We start from the raw sequence: 23,448 nt of genomic DNA on the forward strand, positions 1-23,448 counted from the left end.
CAGAGGTACCGAAAAGGACTGTGGTTACTTATCTTGTGTATTTAGTTATATATGTGGAGTTTGGTTTTAGAAAAGACACATTTTACTTTTAGTAAATAATGAATTGTTGTGTTGTTCTATAGGTGACAAACTATATCTAAAGGGAGCTTAGCTTTATGACTGGAGCTGGCCACCCCGTCACCTTGTTCAGGTTAGTTACAAAAGGGATGAAGCTTTGAAAATATTTCGGAGCTGAATAGGCAGCACCCTCTAGTGGCCCTAAACAAGAAAGTCGTAATAGTGTCAAGACAAACAAAAGTCTGCTGCTTCAACGAAAGGGCAGCACTAAAAACTGGGTTGCTGTGATAAATTGTCGCCGTAAAACGGATGTGATGAACTTGGCTACCAATTAGTACTTTACATAATTTAGGGCTACTTTATGTTTTCAGTAAGCATAGAAGTGGCACATGAACGCAAGTTTCACAATGTTTAGTCTTTAACCTGTCCTTCATTACAAATCATTTTACTAAAACTTGTCTTTGTCGATGCTGAAATCTATTTTTCCCATGGTTACTTCTGTCACTTGTCGAGGCAAGTACCTTCTTCACATCACTTAACAGCCACGTTTAAAACTTCATGGTGCATTCACATAAACTGGTACATCAGCCTATCTGCATTGAAATAACAAAAATGATAATTCAATTTAGTTTATTTATATAGCGCAAATTCACAACACATGTTGTCTCAAGGCTCTTCACAAAAGTCAGGTACATACATTCCAATTAATCGTAACCATTGAACAGTGCAGTCAGATTCAGTTATTTATTCAAATTGGATAAAACGTTTTTCTATCTAAGGAAACCCACCACATTGCATCGAGTCAGAGATTTGTAGCAGTTACTCCTCCTGGATGAGCATGTAGAGACAGTGGACAGTCACTGGCGTTGACTTTGCAGCAATCCCTCATACTGAGCATGCATGTAGCGACAGTGGAGAAGAAAAACTCCCTTTTAACAGGAAGAAACCTCCAGCAGAACCAGGCTCAGTGTGAGTGGCCATCTGCCACGACCGACTGGGGGTTTGAGAGAACAGAGCAGAGACACAAAAAGAATACAGAAGCACTGATCCAGGAGTACTTTCTATGGGAAGGAAAAGTAAATGTTAATGGATGTAGCTCCTTTAGTCGTTTCACCTAGAAAGAAAGAACAGATAAACTCTGAGCCAGTTTTCAAGGTTAGAGTCTGAAAGAGAGCACATAGAGTTTGTTACAGTAGAAGCTCAGTCAGTAGCTATGTCTAGGAGAGAGAAAGGGTTAAACACTGAAAGACAGGGCCATGAGGGTCATCGGTAGAGGGTGAGCATTAAGTTGTTGCCAGCAGAAGCTTGGACGATGCCCCCCTCCAGAAAGGTGTCACAGGTAGACACAGAGCCAGGCCAGGTGTAGCTTCTAGGAAGAGAAAAGAGAGAACATAAAGTTAAAAGCTGAAATAACAGCAAATAATGCAAAATTGGAGAGTAGTGTGAGAATGTCACAGAGAGAGTGAAAGTGGTCATTATGTCCTCCAGCAACCTAAGCCTATAGCAGCATAACTACAGAGATAGCTCAGGATAACCTAAGCCACTCTAACTCTAACTTTAAGCTTTAATCCATCAGGTTTAATAAATGATCAAATCCAATCATTTGTATTTACTTCTATACTGGCCACTTTTATGGAAATCTACAACATAATACAATTTAATTGTCACAAAATGTCAGCAGGCTCTTACTTTTCACGTCCCTGGCTACAAAAAATACAATTAGGAGGGTACAGTATAAGTAAGTATTGTAAGTATATATATACTCAGTTAGACCTTCTTACAGCCGATTTGATCTTGTTATTAATTTGAAAAACACTCGTTTGACCTGTGATGACAACAATAGATTTGACTACTTTAGAGTTATTATAATATAGGTAATTTAGTATTCCTGAAGTAGGCTACTTGAATGCACTGTGATACACACATCGGTCATAAAACCAGTAGCGCAATGGCTTGACAGCAGAGCTAAACATTTGAGGCAACATATATTGATGGCGGAATTAGACTCGAAACAAAACCTCACAACAAATGCCATGATGATTAGTCGTAATGATTACAGTTTCATCATAATTTAGTACAGCGGTTAGAGTAAGATGTTACTTTCTACGGACATTTAGTGAAAGCACCTTTGCATTTTCCGGCCAACGAGTGCCCCCAGTGTTTGAACAGCGTAATAGCGTCGCTGCGTTCTCATTGGTCCGTTGGACGTCGAGTTGCACTGACTCTGTGGAGGAGGTTGTGTTTGGAAAAACAACGGCTAGCATCACAGCTCACCAGTGGAACCATTACATGCTAAGGACAGTAGTAGAACATTTACGGTGATTTTATGTTTTACATCGCTGAAGAAGCCTCAAATTAAAAGGACAAACGTTTCTTTGTGTGCGGCGACGATGTCTGTCCCGGCAGGAGAGGGATGACGATGACACAACTGTTGTGGCGAAGTGTGTCAGTGTGGCTATGTGTAGCTGTACTCCTGTGGTGAGTATTTCTCGTTTTTTTACCAGATGACATATTTAAAGCTTTTTATTGCTGGTATTTAACTCTAGGGGAGGAATCGAACAAACTCGTTGACTGTGCCGTGTTCAAACCGCCATACACTTAGGGTTAGCGGTAGCTAGCTAGCTAGCCCTGACGTTATGTTGTGATGTGGCACCTGGCTGACTTCTGACCTGTTAGGATGAGGTAGCTGTAGCCGCTGAGTGAGGTTAAACAGCCGAGGTAAGCAAAGCCCAGTTAACAAGTTGGCTGGCTTAGAGATGTGTTCTACAGTCCCTGACCTTATCATGGCTTGTGTGATGTTGAAGAGTTTGGTACGTTTTATAAAGTGGTCTGAATTATAAGCTAGTTGAGTATACGAGTAGCTGTCTTAACAAACTTCTAACCAAAAGTCTTCTCTGCATCAGTAATTACAGTTTCCTAGCAACAAGTATCCCAGACCTTTTGTCAACCTATAGATTTGGTTCATCAGCTGACAGGATTAGTGACTTTTTGTGTCTCTCATGTCTCTCAAGATTAAAAGCCTTGTTGGAAATATGGACATCTGACAGAACTCAGTAAAGCCAATCTCCGTTGGCTTTACTGAGTTAACTATTAGTATATATGGGATGATTAGGCATTCTAGATCTGATATTAGGGGAAAGTAACAACATATTAACTTTAAATATCATTTCTTTTGACGTCCTTGTGGTGATGACTGCTTTGACTTTTTTCAATTAGTCTTTTTGAAACATTACATTCAAACACGCAAAGATCAGCTTCACTGATGGACAGATTGTGACCTTATTATAAATGTATTGATATTTAAAGGTCAAGTCTGTCTGAGGTGTCCATTGAAGTGTTGTCTCCTTTCATAAGTTCAGCTTTGCATCACATCAGAAACATTGTTCAGTTTATTAGACTAATAAAACAAAAATTGTTCTCACTGTTATTTTTTACAAGGCCAGACAGAGATGGCCTACTCAGTTGAGTGACTCTTACATTATGGGACACACAAGTGGAAAAAAAAAAATTAAAGACAAAGATGTCACTCATATAATAGCTCTGTGAATTTAATTGCTTTCAAAGTTTTTTTTAAACACTTGTCAGTTCTTAAAACAGCTTTGCCTCAGCAGTACGCTTATTTTAGCAGTACTTAAAGATTCCCAGGCTGTTGAGGTAACGGTTTAAGTGAAGCGTGGGTACGAGTGACACATTAACACATTTGCCATGCAATGACATTAGCTAGCTATCTAACCTTGAGTCAGCATTGAAATCCAAATACTGGTCTGGACAGTGTCTGTTTAAGAGGGCCCTTTGAAGAGAATAGTAAATGGGTCCTCTAATGGAACAGTGGTGTCACTTGGTATGACATTAGTATTTAGATATATCTAAATACTCACCTTTTGAGTCCAAACTATAAGGGGGATATAGTCTGTTCATAGACTGAAAAAGGGACACTAAACAGAAACATGCTCAGGGAAATTGTTAATTAGTCAGCTTTCCAGTAAATGTACTGCAAGAACTGCATAAAAAAATCCTTGAAAGGTTGCTGGGGTGGATGGCGCCGATCTCCTTCAGTCAATGGACAGGTTACACCCTGGACGGATACTCAGGCCATCACAGAGACACACATGTTAAACAGCCATAACACAAACTGGGATCTATAGGCAGTTTACAGTGGGCAATTAACATTACATGTATGTTTTTGGTCTGTGGGAGAGAACCCATGCGAGAACAGGGAGAACATGCAAACTCATTGCAGAAAGGCACCAGCTGGGATTTGAACCTAGGACTTGTATGCTGCAAGGCAACAGTACTAACAACTGGACCACTCAGTGGCCCATATAAGGATACAGATTGTAGTAAAAACATTTTATTTTATATAAACAAGATAAGCAGCTTTAAAAAGCGGTTCATATCATTTGTTCATGAAGACTTGCTAAGGTGTGTCTCTTAACCTGTGTTTTCAGTTCACAGATAAGATAAATGTAATTTCGGGTACTATCTGAGCTTGTATAGATGGCTCACTGCTTTAATGCAGAATCTTTCCCCTGACAGTTTTAACAGTGTATAAGGAAGTGATCCTTCCTCAGATTCAGTATTGGTATGGCACTTATTCCCTTTTACTTCAGCAGGTATCTTAGTTGCTCTGTTGGATCCACCGAGCCAGAGGCTCAGAAGCATGTGTCCTCCCAGGATATTAATTCAAAGGAGGAGTCAGGCGATGAGAACCAAAATGAAAAGGTAATATTCTTTAATTATGTGGGAAATACACAATGTTTTTCAAATGGATCAATGTTTATATTTTCTGCTAATCCCCTTCTTTTGCATAATGTTTTTATTTCTATGTATTTAAGAGTAAGTGTGGTTTTCATTCTTGCTGTTGTTTAGGAAAACTGGGTTTTACCTGAACAGCACTTTCCAGAAAATGGGAAACTCGCTGGAGATTATCACCATAACGACGACCAGTCTACACAGGAGGTGAAATATGCGGAGGTTTGAGAAACAGATCCTAGAAAAACACACTCTGAACTGATGAGGATGTCTGAAGTGTTTGTGGAATATTTCTAACACAGTATTAGAAAATAATGTGCTTTGGTATAACTTATTACTGAACACTATTAGTGAACTTTCATTATGTTGACCTGAAAAGGTAATGCAATGTGTTTGGTTATATCAAGCTGGTGATTTACAATGCCATGTAAAATTTGCTATACCCCTTGACCTTTTCCACGTTTTGTCACATTTCAGCCACCAAAATCAATAAATTGTATGGGTATTTTATTGGGATGCACGATATATCTACATTGACATCAGTATCTGCCAATGTTAGTCATTTTTTAACATATCAGTTTTGGTCTGATAAGTAAAACTGGTCTGATATGAATAATCACCCTCTCGTTGCAGTTTGTGTGTTTCTGATGGGGGAGCGGAGGGGGTTGGACATGTGGTGTGTGATTGGTTATGTGATAGTGATGCACTGCAAGGGTAGTGAGATATATATGACGTTTAATATCTGTAAAAATCGGTTCTCGGCCATAACAGCAATATTAATATCAGATATTGATATCGGGCTGAACGTTGATATCGGTGCATCCCTAGTATTGTATTTAATAGACCAAACAAACTAGTGCTAGTTGGCTCTCTGGTCAGATGAGACCAAAATGCCCCTATGGGAAAACCTGGTACTGGCAACATTGTGCTGTGAGAATGTTTTTCCTCAGCATGGACAGGGAAGCTGATTGTGACAGCAATAAATGCAGAAATCCCATTAAATTCTCACTGTTCACAAACACCAAGATGCCCTTTTTATATGCTGCCTATTTTTATATGTGTTGAAAGCTCCTGGAAGCTTTTCAGTGTTTTATAGATCAGCCTATCAACTCTGGTTAATTCAATTCAATTCAATTCAAAAATACTTTATTAATCCCAAAGGGAAATTAAATGTTGTTATAGCTCATATTATGAAGGTTTCCTCAAAGAGTCGTTGTAGATGCTGATGGCTGTGGGCAGGAAGGATCTCCTGTAGCGCTCCGTCTTACAGCAGATCTGAAGAAGCCTCTGACTGAAGACACTCTGTTGTTGTAGGACAGTCTCATGAAGAGGATGCTCAGGGTTCTCCATAATGTTCTTCATTTTATGAAGAATCCTTCTTTCCACAATGATCTCCAGAGGTTCCAGAGGAGTCCCCAGAACAGAACCAGCCTTTTTTATCAGCTTGTTGAGCTTTTTTAAGTCCCTGGCTCTGATGCTGCTTCCCCAGCAGATGATGGCAGAAGAGATCACATTCTCCACAACTGACTTATAGAAGATATGCAGCATCTTGCTGCAAACACCAAAGGACCTAAGCTTCCTCAAGAAGTACAGTCTGCTCTGTCCCTTCTTGTAGATGGCTTCACAGTTGCATCTCCACTCTAGTCTGTTGTCCAGGTGAACACCGAGGTATTTATACTCCTCCACCACCTCCACTTCTTCTCCCATGATAGAAATAGTTTTTGACCTATTCCTGTTTCTCTTAAAATCTACAATTATCTCCTTTGTTTTAGTCACGTTCAAGATGAGATGATTGTTTCCACACCATGCCACAAAGCGGTCCACCAGCTTCCTGTAGTCAGCTTCTTGTCCATCTCTGATCCACCCCACAACTGCAGAATCATCCGAGTATTTCTGCAGATGACAGGAGTCTGTCTTGTACTGGAAGTCTGAGGTGTACAGAGTGAAAAGGAATAGTGAGAGTACAGTCCCCTGTGGTGCTCCTGTGCTGCTGACTACCTGGTTAGACTCATAACCCTTCAGTCTCACAAACTGTGGTCTGTTTGTCAGATAGTCTTTGATCCAGGAGATTGTTGAGGCCTCCACCTGAGTCTTCTGGAGTTTCTGACAAAGCAAATCAGGTTGGATTGTATTAAATGCACTGGAGAAATCAAAGAACATGATCCTCACAGTGCTGCTGGCTTTGTCCAGATGACAGTGGGTTTGTTGAAGCAGGTGTATGATGGCATCTTCAACTCCAACTCCACAGCGATAAGCAAACTGAAGGGGGTCCTGATGGTTTACTGTTTGCTTACTCAGGTGGGCCATCAGGGGTCCCTCTAGGACCTTCATGATGTGAGATGTCAGGGCAACAAGTCTATAGTCATTGAGGACTGATGGGTGAGTTTTCTTTTTAATGGATCAAGGATAACCCGTGAGTGTCTCTGTAGGCCCTTGAATCAGATGTACCTCCTGCAGAAGAGGAGCTGGAGGAAGGCAGAATAATTTCACAACCTGAGCAAAGCTCTGAGCTTCAACATCCAGAAACATCTGTATCTCAAGAGCTGGACTCTAAACCCCCACAGCTTTCCACAGACTCTCTCTCTGTTATTTCTGCTCCATACAAAGATGATCCCAGCATAAACAGTGTTCAGGAGGACATCACAAACAGGTGGGCTACTATTACCTCTACACTCCATGAAATAGTTGACTTTAATGGCTTTTTTACACAAAGAACTCACAGCCATCTGTATTAAATAGAACAATGTTAGGCTTCAAAAATGAATTGCATTTATGTTAGAGGTACATACTGTAAATATGCTCTGTTAAATTGTTAAATGTATTGTTTCATTGAATTGCTTTAAGAGATGGACCTGAAGCAGCTGCTCAAGAGGTCACCGATTTTGACGTGCTTCCAGCTGACTGTGTGGAAGAAGAGAACAACCCATATGATGACAGGTTGGTTTAGCTATTTCAAGCTAAAAAAACCATCAAAACTATTAAAGGTTGTGACAAGCTACATGGGACAGATTTTGTTTAAGGTGGTCTCTCTTAAACAGCATAAATGCTTGTTTTGGTTCCCACAGCAGCCTTCCAGTAGTGCTGGAGAACACTTCCAATGCTCACACCACAGGTACTAAAACCGAAGTTGTCCCTCCTCTGAGTTCTCCAGCTGTTCACAGCAGTAAGCATCTGGAAGCCAACGCATCGCACATGCTGAAAGAGCAGGTGAGGCGATCAGATGCAGTGTGAGCTATTTTTTCCTCTGTCAAAGGAGCTGCCCCAGCTCTCGTTTTCTCATTATCTGTGACAGGACTTGAGCTCCCCTGTCAGCGCAGACACAGATTCCACTGTGAGCAGCAAAGACCCCGAAGACATCCCCACTTTTGATGAATGGAAACGGAAGATGATGGAAGTGGAGAAAGAGAAGAGTAGGATCGAAACTTTTAAGTGGTTTTTATTTCACTTCGAAGTGGAGATTTTAAAGATTAAATCAATTTTTCTCCTCAATAGCTCTTTCCACTCACACCTCTAATAATGGAGGGTCTCATACAGTGAAGAAAGTCCAAAAAAACTTCAATAACTACGCCTCAGTGGAGTGTGGAGCCAAGATACTTGGTTCTAACCCCGAGGCTAAGGTACTTTGTAAAACATTGAACGCTTTTCACGCTGATGTCAACTCATGCTACTTTCTACAAGATGTTGAAATAAGATTAAAAAGAAGTGACATGTGCTAATTTCTTCTTCAGAGCACTTCAGCCATATTGAAGGAGAACATGGACTTGTACATGTTAAACCCATGCAGCACTAAAATCTGGTAAGTGATACCACAGAGTTTGTTTCTTAATCTTTAATAACTACGTAGATTTTTATTCTCCTTCGGAATAGAATTCTAAATGTTTCCATTTGTTTCTGTTCCTCTTTTGCTCAGGTTCATTATCGAGCTCTGTGAGCCCATCCAGTTGAAGCAGTTGGACATTGCTAATTTTGAGCTTTTCTCTTCCACTCCTAAAGACTTTCTTGTCTCCATCAGTGATAGGTATGCTTCAGATCTTCAATGATGAATATAGTCCTCTACAGTGCATTGCATAATTATTAAAATTCCTTGTTTTTCATATTTTGTTACTTTACTTGTCATCAGATTTAAATCATTCCACTTTTTTGTCATTGTAACACCAGACTGTGACTGTTAGCCTTCAGATGTCAAAATCATTGGAGTAACTGTGTTGTATGAATGCAGATACCCAACAAATAAGTGGTTAAAGCTGGGAACCTTTCACGCCAGGGATGAACGCACTGTCCAGAGCTTCCCATTGGATGAGCATCTTTATGCTAAATATGTGAAGGTGGGCACAATATTTGTTTCTGGTCAAACTGCCGCTGCATCTTTTGTATTCTTTGTTGATGTAAAGAAGATGATCCTTCACTATCTGCAATAATTATTATTTAACTGAATGAAATCCATGTTATTCTCTTCAAATAATACTATTTACTATTTTCATCATGATTTTTGTTGCCTCCCATAAGCAGTGATTTAAAAACCTTGTTTGCAAAGTAACACTTCTGAAACTTCTGTATGTGACCTTGTTCCTTTGTGCTGTGTGGCTTACATTGTATATTTTTCAGAAAGCATGTAATGTGGTGTGGACATTCTGGACAGTCTCTTGTTTCACATGATGTTAATCAAGCTAGACCAGGATCCTCAGAATATGTGTTGTCCTGTTTGCAGGCATGCCTATATCGTCTTAAATCTTTCTCTCTTTTTTTGTTTTCCATTTTCTCTTGCTTCAGATGTTCACCAAGTACATAAAGGTTAGCTTGCTCTTCTTGTAGTGCACGGTGGTCGCATCACATCCTAGTAAACTAATCATTCTCTAGAATGAAATCTAACTAAAATGACCTAAAACCATTCTAATCAAACACATCATCCAACATTGAGAACCTTAGTATCTTATGGAGTAAAACCCAACAGATATCCTTCATGCAATCAAGCTTTTTCATTCAGATCATTTACTACTTTTAGGCCAATTTGATTCATTCTGAATTACTCACTCTGTCTGTCAGCTTTCACTGCAATGCTTGGACTCCTTGGCAAAGCAAAATCAGCTTTTGACATTTCTGATTTGTTGATGCATCATTATCAAATAATCTCCATGGCATTCTGTGTTTCTGGATTTTTCAGGTTGATCTGGTCTCTCACTTTGGTTCTGAACACTTCTGTCCTCTTAGTCTCATAAGGTATGTCAGAGACAATGCAAGCTTTTAAACCACAGGACATTTACAGTCGAAAAACACAGACACGTGTTAGAACTTGTATAGCTGCAGTTTCTTCGTTGTTTAATGTTTTATACATTAATTAATCCTCTGTTTAAGATTAACTTGTGTAATTCTAGCTGAAATGTATTAGATTGAAGTATGTTTCCACATATCTGCTTGTTGCATACTGCATAAACTCAACTCAATTCACAGAAAGCATAAATCTGTCTTGTAGATTTATGCTTTTTGTGAATTGAAATGAATAAATCTTTCAATTTTTTAAAAGATTTCAACAAATGAAATTAATTTATTGAAATCTTCAATGACGAAAGAAATCTTGAATTTATTGAAGATTAATTTCTTCAATAAATTGTTAAAAAAAACAGTTACAAAATAGTTTAGTAGCCAGAAACTGTTTAGTCAACAGTTTCTGTAGGCAGGAACTGCTGACTATAATAGTTTTGAGGGAGGAAGTATAAAACTACGGCGGCAGACTGTTTCTGATGTGGTTGCATGAACATATATAGAGAAGCTGTTTGTTGTCAAAGAAGCACTTTCTTTCTTGCATTAGAAATGTTTAGATTTGCTTTTGCTGTTTCAGGGTGTTTGGAACAAGTATGGTGGAAGAGTACGAGGAGATCGCTGATCCCTCAGAGAGAGCAGACGATCAGGATGACGATCTAGGTAGGATCGTACCATATCCACAAATGCACTGGGAATTCTTTTTACTCCAAATTAAAAAATGAACAAAAAAAATGAATGAAGGTGTTTTTTACAAACTCAAAACATGTACTGTATAAACAGAAAAAGGCCTCAAGATATAGCTCTCCTGTCAATCATTGAGCTACTGTTGCTTCACATCTGTGTTGCATGGATTTGATAAGCTTCCTGAACCTGTAAAAAGGTTTTCCAGCTGCATTACATTCCACACCACATTTGTATTTCCTGCTTTTTACCTTAGAAACGGCGTGTTTGGCGTTTTCTATTAATTATTCTGTTTTCCCTGGTATGTGATAAATATCCCCCTAGACTGTAGTCTAGCATTAACAACATTCGTTATAAATATCTGATAAAGAGCCACCTGTTTCACACCTGTTAGTTCCCAGAATGAACATCCTCACTGACTGAAATCCACACTCCTTTCAATTAATGATTCTGTTACAAATAGTCAACAGCATGGATATTATGACTGTTTGTTTTCTATTACTCTACTACACATAGTATTAATTATTTGCCACGACTAGTGACTGATGCAGTTGGAGAGCTGATATTTTAAACACAGCTGAACATATAATCTGATGTTGTTCTGCAGTTGGTCGTTAAACTTTTCATTAAATATGATGAAGAAACAGTATAATTTTAAATAGTCTCACATATGTACTCGTGATACTGAGTATTTTTGGTTAAGTATATTGTTTTGTCATATTATTGACGTTTTTCATAAATCTCATGCAGCTCTGAATCCTTTCATCCTCATTTTAGATTATCCCCCTGGAAGTGGACCGGGAGAAGACAAGTCCAAGAATCTGATTGGATCAGCTAAAGGTGTTAAATTGACTAACTTTTTGTACTAATGATGATTTTTACCTCATTAATGAGTACACAGATTAGTACTGCAGCATCTTGTAACTTAGTGTATGCATTTTGTCTTTAGATGCTATTTTCAACATGGTGAAAGATATTGCTGTTGTTCTTGGGGCTAATCAAGAGATGGCAGGTATGGACAAGAAATCTACTGTTTTGTTTCCCCACTACCTTAAACCCCTACCTGTGGTGTACAGCCTACTGTGAAATTTGTACCCTTATGTCAATAAATGACCTAATGGTTGCAGCTAGTTATTATTGATGTTTCTTTGTTTTTAAAGGCAATCTTTCCTCTCAAGATGTGAACATAACTGAACCATCACAACAACCTGAAACCACCACTGAAACTGTAACTACTGACCCTTCTTCTGTGTAAGTACCTGTCACAGTCTCAGATTACAGATTTAATTATGTAAAACATCAAATATTCCGATCAAAGTGCGCATCGTGTTAGAAGGCTGGACCTGAATTTAATTAAGAGTCTGTGGCTGAGACTTTAAATAGATGTTCACAGATGCTCTGTATCCAATCTGACTGAACTCACACTACTTTCAGACACAAATGAGCAAAAAGAAAATCAGTCCCTATACAGGTCCTTCTCAAAATATTAGCATATTGTGATAAAGTTCATTATTTTCCATAATGTCATGATGAAAATTTAACATTCATATATTTTAGATTCATTGCACACTAACTGAAATATTTCAGGTCTTTTATTGTCTTAATACGGATGATTTTGGCATACAGCTCATGAAAACCCAAAATTCCTATCTCACAAAATTAGCATATTTCATCCGACCAATAAAAGAAAAGTGTTTTTAATACAAAAAACGTCAACCTTCAAATAATCATGTACAGTTATGCACTCAATACTTGGTCGGGAATCCTTTTGCAGAAATGACTGCTTCAATGCAGCGTGGCATGGAGGCAATCAGCCTGTGGCACTGCTGAGGTCTTATGGAGGCCCAGGATGCTTCGATAGCGGCCTTTAGCTCATCCAGAGTGTTGGGTCTTGAGTCTCTCAACGTTCTCTTCACAATATCCCGCAGATTCTCTATGGGGTTCAGGTCAGGAGAGTTGGCAGGCCAATTGAGCACAGTGATACCATGGTCAGTAAACCATTTACCAGTGGTTTTGGCACTGTGATCAGGTGCCAGGTCGTGCTGAAAAATGAAATCTTCATCTCCATAAAGCTTTTCAGCAGATGGAAGCATGAAGTGCTCCAAAATCTCCTGATAGCTAGCTGCATTGACCCTGCCCTTGATAAAACACAGTGGACCAACACCAGCAGCTGACACGTCACCCCAGACCATCACTGACTGTGGGTACTTGACACTGGACTTCTGGCATTTTGGCATTTCCTTCTCCCCAGTCTTCCTCCAGACTCTGGCACCTTGATTTCCGAATGACATGCAGAATTTGCTTTCATCCGAAAAAAGTACTTTGGACCACTGAGCAACAGTCCAGTGCTGCTTCTCTGTAGCCCAGGTCAGGCGCTTCTGCCGCTGTTTCTGGTTCAAAAGTGGCTTGACCTGGGGAATGCGGCACCTGTAGCCCATTTCCTGCACACGCCTGTGCACGGTGGCTCTGGATGTTTCTACTCCAGACTCAGTCCACTGCTTCCGCAGGTCCCCAATGGTCTGGAATCGGCCCTTCTCCACAATCTTCCTCAGGGTCCGGTCACCTCTTCTCGTTGTGCAGCGTTTTCTGCCACACTTTTTCCTTCCCACAGACTTCCCACTGAGGTGCCTTGATACAGCACTCTGGGAACAGCCTATTCGTTCAGAAATTTCTTTCTGTGTCTTACCCTCTTGCTTGAGGGTGTCAATAGTGGCCTTCTGGACAGCAGTCAGGTCGGCAGTCTTACCCATGATTGGGGTTTTGAGTGATGAACCAGGCTGGGAGTTTTAAAGGCCTCAGGAATCTTTTGCAGGTGTTTAGAGTTAACTCGTTGATTCAGATGATTAGGTTTATAGCTCGTTTAGAGACCCTTTTAATGATATGCTAATTTTGTGAGATAGGAATTTTGGGTTTTCATGAGCTGTATGCCAAAATCATCCGTATTAAGACAATAAAAGACCTGAAATATTTCAGTTAGTGTGCAATGAATCTAAAATGTATGAATGTTAAATTTTCATCATGACATTATGGAAAATAATTAACTTTATCACAATATGCTAATATTTTGAGAAGGACCTGTATGTGCCAAGCTGTTAGACGACCCCTCCCCCCCACAAAAAAACAACACTTGCAGCTTTGATTGCAGCAAGAGGTGGTTCTACAACGTATTGATTTGTTAGAGGTGAAAAACAAATCCATGCCAATGTTTAGATTTTTGTTTATGAAAAAATAGAAAAAAATCACAATTATACAATATATCATGGTGGTCTATGACATAAAATCATAATAGTATACATTGTTGAAAAGATTTAAGGTGTATAAAAACATCTGTAAGGCTCCTTACCTAAATCTCCTTGTTTTAAATGGGCATATCAACCGCGGAAATGTTTAAGTATTGTAATACTGTACAAGGCAGGTGTTCTGGATGTGGTGAATATACAGAATAATCATACTACTTGCCTGTATAAAATAAATTGATAGTTAAGTTATTTGCTCTAATGGTATGTCCTAGATGAATCTGAAGTCCTTATGTTGCTGTATCTATTATAAACCTCATTTTCTTCTTCATGTTGATCTTGCAGTCCAGACGCTAGAGACGTGCAGAGTTTACCGGACTCTGTAGTCCCTCCAACCGAGACAGCTGCACCAGACACATCACTTACTAACTGTGAAGAAACGCTCCTCCCTGTGGAGGAGAAAATCATCATTCCCTTGGAGAAGGACGAGGAAGAACCAATCAGCTCTACAATCACTCTCCTGGACAAGGAGGAGGAGCTAGAAGATGACAAGGACAAACAGGATAATCAGCAGTGGCATGACGAAAGCCTAAAATATTGTGCTCCATGTTCTTCCTCTTGTTCATGCGTGGCTTCGTTTCAGGAGTTTATCCAGCACAAGTGTTCAGCTTCTCTGTCTAATAAGAGGACTTGCCAAACAGTGGACAAAGTTCAAAAAAGTCCCTCCATGCTGACACCCTCCTGGCCCCTGCCCCTGCCCTCCTCTGCCTACCCCGAGCTTCACCCACATGGCAATAAGGCAGATCAATCCAATGAAAAAGAGCCAGCCTCTGAGAAGCAGCCAGATAGTGGGACAATGGATGCAGAAGCAGTACCACCTTCAGGGAACACAGATGCTGTCAGAGACCCCCAAGTCACCGAGTGTGAGCCCAACATTCTGGAACCCAGTCAGACCCTGAACACTCCCAATCCCACTGCCACTGAGTCATCTTCTGCCAAACCCACCCCAGTTGTAGAAACACCAGAGTTGTCCTCTGAGGAACCAATGCATGAGTCAGGGCCAGAAAACAGCCAGGATGTGTTGACTGAGGAGAAACTCGTCGAGCCCTCATTCTATCTCAGCAGCTCTGTGGAAATGAAATCCAGCGTCAGTGTTTCAGCAGATGATGCATCAGCTGCACTGACGAGGGAAAAGCCTAACATCGATCCCTCACAGGCAGAGACAAATGCTTCTATTCAAACGCAGGATATGGTTGATCCGGCTCCAGTTCTCTCATCCACTTCTTCAGAGAATCAGGTTGAGCCACACGCTGAGCTCGAAATTTCCCCGACCTCGTCTGAGGTTCCCCCCACAGCTGCAGACATAGCCACAGAGCCTGAGCCCGCTGGCAGGTCCGTCCCAGAAACTAATACAGAGGATCTCGCAGAGGAATTCTCAGTGTCATCAGGTGGCCATGACCAAATGTTTCATCCTTCTATTCCAACTAGTGTTTCTCCTACCTCAACATCTCTCGTAGACATTTATGCAGAGCCCTTTAATGGTACAGAGCAGAACGGAAACCAGGTGCATGGTTCTAGCCAGAAGGAGTCTGTGTTCATGAGACTCAACAACCGAATCAAGGCATTGGAGGTGAACATGTCTCTGAGTGGGCGCTACCTGGAGCAGCTTAGCCAGAGGTGACACTCGAGGAGGTTGTTCTGCAATTCTGAACTCTAAAGCTTAGTGGGATTTTAAAACCTTTGAGTTTTTTTATTCAAGGTACCGAAGGCAGATGGAGGAGATGCAGAGAGCTTTCAACAAAACTATCATTAAACTCCAAAACACATCCAGAATTGCAGAGGAGCAGGTAAGCAATGACCATCAAAGATCAGGTGCCTGGCAGAGATGGTGTGGGCGTTTTATTAGACTTTTATACCTGTTGTCCCAATTAGAACATGTAGGGATTAAATGTTTAGCATCGACGTTCTTCAGATCTGTCCTGCCTAATGGCAGTTTCTCAATTCAGAAAGGAAAATGCTTCTCCTCTCCAGCTCCTCTCATCTCTTGGGTTCCTCAGGGCTCAATTCTAGGGCCACTACCTTTCAATCTGTGTGTTTTCTTTGGCTCTTTAAAAAAAAAAAAAAAACACAATATTTTCCTTCTTTGCTTTGGAGACTCATTCAGTAGAACTCCTGCTAAACTGCATTAGTGAAGTAAAACCCGATTAACCTTTCTCAGTCTCAGGGAAAATTAAACACCACTAACCTACTTTTGTAAATCTTCTCTTCTGGATAACTTGTCAGTCTTAAGTGCTCTGGCTGCTTACGGTCACTCTGCTGTCAGGAATCTCTATTTTATTTTTTACATGTCCTGTTGCAGCATTTCAGGCAAACCATATAGAGAGGCTGGTTGCCTACATGTTCCAGGGCAGATTTGCTCTACAAAAAGAATCCTAATTGCTTCATTGACTTTATTAAATCAAGACTGGATCCAGCATCAGCGTAGGCAGGCCACATTAATGTAATCACAGCCTGTGTTTGTATGACCTTTAACCATTTGGATTATGTGTGTGTGACTAAGTGAGCGTATGTGTAAAAAATAAGTGTGTTTGTTAGCAAGTTTGTCACCTGGAGGTGAAGGCCGGCAAGACACAGCACCCAAGAGCAGCAAAAGAAGGACAAAAGATATCACGCCATAGAAACGAAATCTCAAAACACATTTTTAAAATAAGTCATATTTAAACTCTTTTTATTCTTCTAGTTTTTAAGTATCTTTTTTTGGTGTCTTTATTTCACCAAGAAGGCAAGTGAGGAGTAGACTGAGACTGTGTACTCTAGACATGTTGAGAGGTCTTTAGGTACTTTATCCCAAAAGCCACAGGCAGGTGAACAGTGCCAGCGTGTAGATAGTCATCAGGTAAGCCTCTCATGCAGTTTAGACATGGGGTTTATTTTTGACACTTCTTTCAAATTAGAAAAGCAGGTACATGCAGCTGTAAAATCAACATTTGACCTGCTAAGAACCACCGCCAAGGTTGAGCCATATCTTCCTCTTACAAACTTAAAAAGTTATCCATGCTTTTTATACTGCCTCATCTGTGCTACTGTAAGAATCGTTTTGTATGTCTAAACAAATCCTCTGTGTTGCAATTTATTCAGAATGCAGTGACACTGCTTCTGACTACTTCTTAACAGCATGAAACACATCGTTACAATCTCGTCCTCCCCTTTGGCATTCTCTCCACCTCTATGATGGATTAATGAGAGATTTGTATTTCTAACTTTAAAGTTGCATCACACCAAACGGATCTTAACGTCTGCATCGATGAACCAGTTTCTCTCCTACAATCAAAGCTGAAAAGAAATGCTTATCTGGCTTTTTAAGTTCCTGGCCCAAATTCGTTTTATCAGTTCAATTATATATGAACTGCACAGACTGTTCAGATCAATCTTTGTTCCTTAGTTTTTACTTCAAGTAGAGAACTCATTAGAGCTCGTGTAGCATACTGAGATTTTATTTATTCTTATTAACTTTTATCTTTAGATATTTATGGTATATTTTACAGGAATGCAATTTGTTGCTATACACATAAAATACAGAAGGTGCATTTAGTTCATAGTAAACTGCCTAACTATGCTGTTGACATCTTGCCTTAACACTTTGATTAATGATCTAGTGATGCCTTCACATAGCATTTCAGTGGATGTGATTTCAGGGTGTTGGTTTTTCATAGTTTTTTCTATCTGGTTTTAGGACCTGCGTCAGACTGAATCCATTCAGTTGCTGCAGGGTCAGCTGGAGAATGTGACTCAGCTGGTTTTAAACCTGTCTGTCCATGTCTGCCAGCTGCAGAATGAGGTAAATACAACACCGCTGGCACAAACCTTCCATCTGTAATCGCTGGTTTATCAGGCTGATACAACAGAGTAAATTCAGTCCTTTTTTTAGGACAGAGTACGAATTATTTGCCAGGTTATGATGTAGGAAGACAGACTTTCCAGATGTTGTGCTCCAGCCAACTTCACTGACTTCTAATACGTTTTCTCCATGTGCATAAAGTGCAAAGAACATTCTTATTGCTTTCTTTTTGTTGACGTTTTACCGGATTTGTGATGTGGCGTGCAACAGATTTGCTGAGCTTGTAATCAACGGTGTTTTCCAGGTCTCAGACAGGCAGAATTACCTGCTGCTCTCCCTCGTGTTGTGCTTGTGTCTCGGCCTTTTGCTGTGCGTCAACCACTTCCGCATCACTCTTCCTCCAACCACAAATCCAGACTCACCCAACGCCAAGAGTCCCGCCTTCTGCAGTCCTGGAAGGTACTTTGTGATTCTCGTTTGAAGTCAAAAAAGATGTGGCCTTGATGGGTGTGAATACGTGCTTAAAATAGGCAGAAAGTACTTGCGCTCATTAATCCAACCTTTTGGTCAAGTTAGTCATCCAGACTAAAAGCTTGTAACCCTAGAGCCGTTTAAAAATATTGAAACTATATGAACCTTTTCACCTTTTGTCCAGTTACAACCACAAACATCAATGTATTCTTTCTGGGATTTCATGTGATAGACCAACACTAAAAAGTACAGCGCTCTGAAGAGGAACACTAAACATCTGGAGACTAAAATATTTGCCCATTCCTGCTCAAGATTAGATTGGACGGAGGAGAGGATCTGTAGACATGAATCTTCAAATCTTGCTAAAGATTTCCAATTAGGTTTAGGTCTGGACTTGGACTACGCCAGTGGTTTCCAACCCTGCTCCTCAAGGCCTCCTGTCCTGCGTGTTTTAGGAGTCTCCTTGCTGCCACACACCTGGCTTAAATAACTGGGTGATTACCGGTCTGCAGCAGCATTTGAATCAAGTGTGCTAGAGCAGAGACGCATTTAAAACATGCAGGACACGGGGCCCTGAGGACCAGGGTTGGGAACCACTGGACTAGGCCATTCTAACACAGGAATATGCTTTGATTGTAACCATTTCATTGTAGCCCAGGCTGCACATTGAGTCGTTGCCCTGCTGGAACATCCTCACACCCAAGTGTTTTGCAGTTTCTAATAGCTCTTCTCCATACAGATTTCCTTTTGTTCAGCTCCATCTATCTTCTCATCAACTGAGCAGCTTCCCTGACCCTCCTGAAGAAAAGGTCTCTGACAGTATTATGCTTTGGAGTTGGTGTGTTCAGGGTGAAGTGCGTTGTCAGGCCAAAAAGTTGCACTCTTCCACCTTAGATCTGGATCTCTGCAGCTCCTCCAGAATCACCATGATCTACTTGGCTGCTTCTCTGAATAACGCTGTCTTTGTCCAGCCTTTTAGTTTTGGTGGACCTCCGTGTCTTAGATGTTGTTTTATAACAGAACCTTGCTTTAAACTTCTCCACAACCTTCTCCCTGATCAGGTGGACTCAATGAACTTATTAGGTGACTTCTATGGGATAATTGGTAGCTTTGGATTTATTTAGGGGTATTAGAGGAAAGGTTGTTAGGTACAGATTCACTAGTACTTTTTTTATTTGGAAATTGTCTAACTATGTATGATTTTTGCTTTCATTTTGCACAATTAAGCTCTACTTTGTTAGTCTATCAAATAAAATCCTAGTAAAATTCATTAAAGTCTGGTTGTAAAATGACAATGTCAAAAAAAGTCAAGGGGTGTAATTATTTTTGCAAGGCACTGTAGAGAGTACTGACATACTGCTTCCTTCTGAACCATGACTGTACTGTCTGCCTAACAGACAGTTTACTTCCTGCGATGAGATGGGCTTGAAAAGGAGAGCATCTTATCCTCTCTTAAACTCTGAGGCCTTTCAGCTGGCCAACATTAAAGGTGAGACTATATCACATCAAGCAACCAGGAGAATATATTAATAGGATCATTCTGAAAATAATAAAAAATTAACTATATTATTTTGTGAAAAGACCCAGAAATACTGCATGCTGAAGAGAACCACGGCCTTTGTCCAGCAAACAGAAAGGTGTGTAAAATTAAATGCATTGCACTGAAAGCATGATTGCCAGATTATTAAGCACAAAGTTGAATCCTCTGCTTCTCCTTCGCTGTTTCTTACGCAACCTTCCGCTGCATAGAGGAGACGGCGTAAGCTGAAGCCTCCGGACGAAGTGGAGACGCTGAAACCCTGTTTACAGTCTGCTGCTGAACTGTGTAATGGAGCTGTTGGGCTTCACCATGGACCTGTCACCACAAACACCACACCTCTTCTAAAACAGTTACTCCCACCGGCGTTTAGAGACTCGCCGTCAGAGGGAAGTTCTGAAGGATCCTCTCATTCTGATGACCCCTCTTTCTGTGGCATCACAGCAGCCTGCTCCAGAGTGTGCGATGGGCTTCCTCCAGTTAAAACTCGAGCAGAAAAACGGGCCCTAAGACGCCAGCGACTAAAGCCCAGCTGCGCCGTGGTGGACTTGCTTCATGCCCCTCGGAGGGACAGGAATGATCCAGTACCTGTTACTATACAGGACATCATGAACAGAAAAACGGAGCACAACTCCGGCCCATTTGTTGCAATCCCAGGACCTGTCTGACTCTAAAAGAGACAAAAGCTCCACCTCCTCTTGAACTTGAAAGCTTAGCTGGTTTAATTTCAGTAGCCCAAGGCAGCTCCAACCTTCATCAGACAATCTGTTCATTTTTATTTAGTAAAAATAATGTTCTGTTCAGCTTTTGTCAAAGTTAATATTTTGTGTAATTGAAATACTCCTTCCAGCTCTCCATTAAAACATTTTTCTTTTACGAAAATTATATTATCCTTACCTGAATTTAAATTAAATAGTTTTTTATGATAGCTTTGCACTATTCATATTAAAGAAAACTCTTTTAAGCACTTTAAAAATTAGCTTTTAATGTAACATTTAAATGATTTATTTCCCAGGGTGCAATGATGACACGACATGCAAGTTAAATGAACAAACATTTGGTACAAAAATTCAAATTAATTGTGGATTTTCTTTAGAGTCAAAATTACACATATATGCATAAATATGTACATACACCCACACTATTATATGGATACATGTCCCTTAGCAAGTTGCACCTCAACAACACAGTTTCTGTAGTCATCGACCTGGTTCTGGTGCAATTCTGGATGGATGTTACTCATCTTGGTAGAGTTTGTCCATATTGTTTGGTTTCCTGGCACAGACCCCACTTTTAAACATAGTCCCCAATTGTTGAATTGGGTTGGGATCAGGCCATTCCAGAAACCTAATGTTAGCCTGTTTTATCTTCAAAACCAGTTTTGATGGGTAACTGGCAGCAAAACAGACCCTCAGCATGATGATACCACCACCATGTTTGAAATTTAGTGCATTGCTCTTAGGTTTGAGAGGCTCACCTTGACCCCTCCAACCATCCTTCTCGTCCAGGTGATCAGATGGCTCAGTCTTTTTCTCCCGGCCATAAAACGTGTCCTGAAGCCATTTGGTGTGTCCAAGTTTTAATCACTGTCTGACCCAAACTGTCACCCTGTAATAAAAGAAAACTGGCCAGGAGATTAAGGAACCTGCAACATCAATGTCACTGTTCATAGTAAAGCTAATTGTACATCAACATGGAGTGAGACAGTTCTGATCAAGAAAGAAGCCCTCACCTCCAAATCAACACCTTCAAGCTCACATAAAAAGTGTTGCTGTCCACACGGACAAACCAAACGACTTCTGGAGAAAGGTTTTATGGCTAGAGTAGAAAGACTAAGCTATTAGTGTAGAACCATAGGAAGTATGCTTGTGATGAAGGTTTTTAACCTAAAAAACCCACAAACTATCAAGGATGATGGTAGTATCATGCTAAAGATTTGTTTTCACTGAAAGTAGTAGTGATGCATTGCACAAAGCAAGAAGACAACCTCCTAAATCACCAGCTTCACCTGAAACGGTAAGATGGTAAGAACCTTGATGCAACCAGACAAGCATTCCAAACACACGTCAGAACTGGTTTTGGAACGGATAAAGTAAGCCAACATTAAGCTTCTGGAATGGCCCCAACTTCAAGCTTATTTGAAAATATGTGCCACACAACCAACCATTTCATGTGAACTCGAACAATTTCTCATGAGTAGAGCTGCAAATATGAAGCCAAAATTCATTTGCCACCTTGTTTATGACTATGGAAAGGGTTTGATCTCTACAACTCTCTAAGGAATGTTAAATAGCAATAGGACCATACATGTTTCAGTCTGTATCCATAATTATAAACTGGTGATTACAGAAAACTCCCAATAAAACCAAACTTGTGAAACCTGGTTCCTGTTTTTAAACATCCTTGGGGTAGTTTTTTATTTTTTTAAATGCACAGTGAAAACAAAAGGATCAACCATTAAAAAACCCACACATAAAGTAATTACCTTCATGTCGAATGGATGTAATCATTTGACCCCAAATGACCTTCACCAGCTTTTATGTTCACCATAACACTGAAATATTTCTTCAGAGAACCACATCTCAGATTATTCAAATAGGGAATATGCCCCAGTTACAAGGTGTGTGCAGGAAAATGTGAAAATGTTGACTGGAGTGGAAAATGTTTGCTTTCAGGAAACGCCACAGGTAACATAGCTTGTAAAATGTTATTCTGCTGTCTCCACATGACTCAACTGGAGAGTAGTCTGAAGCCTCAGCGCTTGGTGTGAAGGGAAAAAAGATTGTATTGTAAACTAATTGCACTCACTTTAAAATATCTGTATTTCTTGCTTAGAAGTCAGATTTTTATGTTGCAAATGAAGCATTGGGAAATTTCAGTTTTTAATATTGAAAAGAAAACTTGCTGCATTATTGTTTTCCAGCTTTTTCCAAAGATTATCTATAATTTGCACTCAACACAAGAGGACTCAGAAAATCTGCCTTTTTCTCCCAGTTTTCTTTCCTGGCACGGTGTAATACATCAGTTGCACGGACATATTTTTGAACATAAAACTCAGAGAAATTTCAGTTTTTACTGTTTTCTGCATTGTTCATCAGATATCAACGTTCTTAACATTTGTACAACAGCTACTATTAATTATTTTGTTCTCTTTGGAACCATATTTGGATCAGATTCCAGGTAATGCTGCAAATAAACGTGAATTTATATAAACAGATGGATTGGGTGGTTCTGTCTTCAGAAAAGCTGGGTCATTAAAGATGTTTATTCTTTTATTTTGTTCCATTTAGCCTAATAAAGGAAATTGTACATTATCATGCTTTTAATGCATGTCCTGATTTGTGGAAAGACTGAGTGATTACTGTAAAGATGATCTCCACTAGGATATCTTTTTAAATAAAAATGTTTTTTTAAAGGTTTACAATAAACCTCTTAGCATCATCAATCAAAATAAAATCCACACACCAATGTTTAAACAGCTTGAATCTCAGTTTATTTGTTAGCTTTTATTAATATAGAACATTTCAATCTGGTTCTAAAACGTAAGAGCTCCCGTAAAATAAATTCATCTTTTTCTGCAGTAGCAGAATGTCACACTGAATGTTTTGTAATAATCC

General features: G+C 40.0%; 1 protein-coding gene across 4 annotated transcripts; it reads left to right on the plus strand.

Moving 5' to 3' along the window:
• The first annotated feature begins 2,248 nt into the window (after window positions 1-2,248).
• Window positions 2,249-23,048, plus strand: LOC124870004 (SUN domain-containing ossification factor-like). 4 transcript variants are annotated; one of them, XM_047368356.1, is made up of 24 exons: window positions 2,249-2,535; window positions 4,668-4,779; window positions 4,927-5,031; window positions 7,239-7,459; window positions 7,654-7,746; window positions 7,875-8,016; window positions 8,102-8,219; window positions 8,302-8,426; window positions 8,538-8,605; window positions 8,720-8,827; window positions 9,029-9,134; window positions 9,580-9,600; window positions 9,971-10,026; window positions 10,646-10,728; window positions 11,527-11,589; window positions 11,699-11,761; window positions 11,910-12,000; window positions 14,331-15,662; window positions 15,745-15,832; window positions 17,719-17,823; window positions 18,128-18,282; window positions 19,692-19,783; window positions 19,876-19,931; window positions 20,044-23,048. In XM_047368356.1, the coding sequence occupies exons 1-24, from the start codon at window positions 2,471-2,473 to the stop codon at window positions 20,497-20,499; spliced, it is 3,924 nt and encodes a 1,307-aa protein (XP_047224312.1). In that variant the 5' UTR covers window positions 2,249-2,470; the 3' UTR covers window positions 20,500-23,048. The 4 variants fall into 4 exon arrangements, with proteins under 4 accessions (XP_047224312.1, XP_047224314.1, XP_047224313.1 ...); XM_047368358.1 differs by having other exon boundaries at window positions 2,250-2,535; window positions 4,927-5,016; XM_047368357.1 differs by having other exon boundaries at window positions 2,250-2,535; window positions 4,671-4,779.
• The last annotated feature ends 400 nt before the right edge of the window (window positions 23,049-23,448 follow it).

Source organism: Girardinichthys multiradiatus, chromosome 6 (assembly GCF_021462225.1).
Source record: "Girardinichthys multiradiatus isolate DD_20200921_A chromosome 6, DD_fGirMul_XY1, whole genome shotgun sequence".
Taxonomy (NCBI): Eukaryota; Metazoa; Chordata; class Actinopteri; order Cyprinodontiformes; family Goodeidae; genus Girardinichthys; species Girardinichthys multiradiatus.

Coding starts and splice junctions, on each gene's coding strand:
- LOC124870004 (XM_047368356.1), top strand. CDS start 2,471: ATGACGATGACACAACTGTTGTGGCGAAGTGTGTCAGTGTGGCTATGT. Junction 7,460..7,653: donor CAGGAGGACATCACAAACAG/GTGGGCTACTAT, acceptor AATTGCTTTAAG/AGATGGACCTGAAGCAGCTG. Junction 11,590..11,698: donor TCTGATTGGATCAGCTAAAG/GTGTTAAATTGA, acceptor TTTTGTCTTTAG/ATGCTATTTTCAACATGGTG.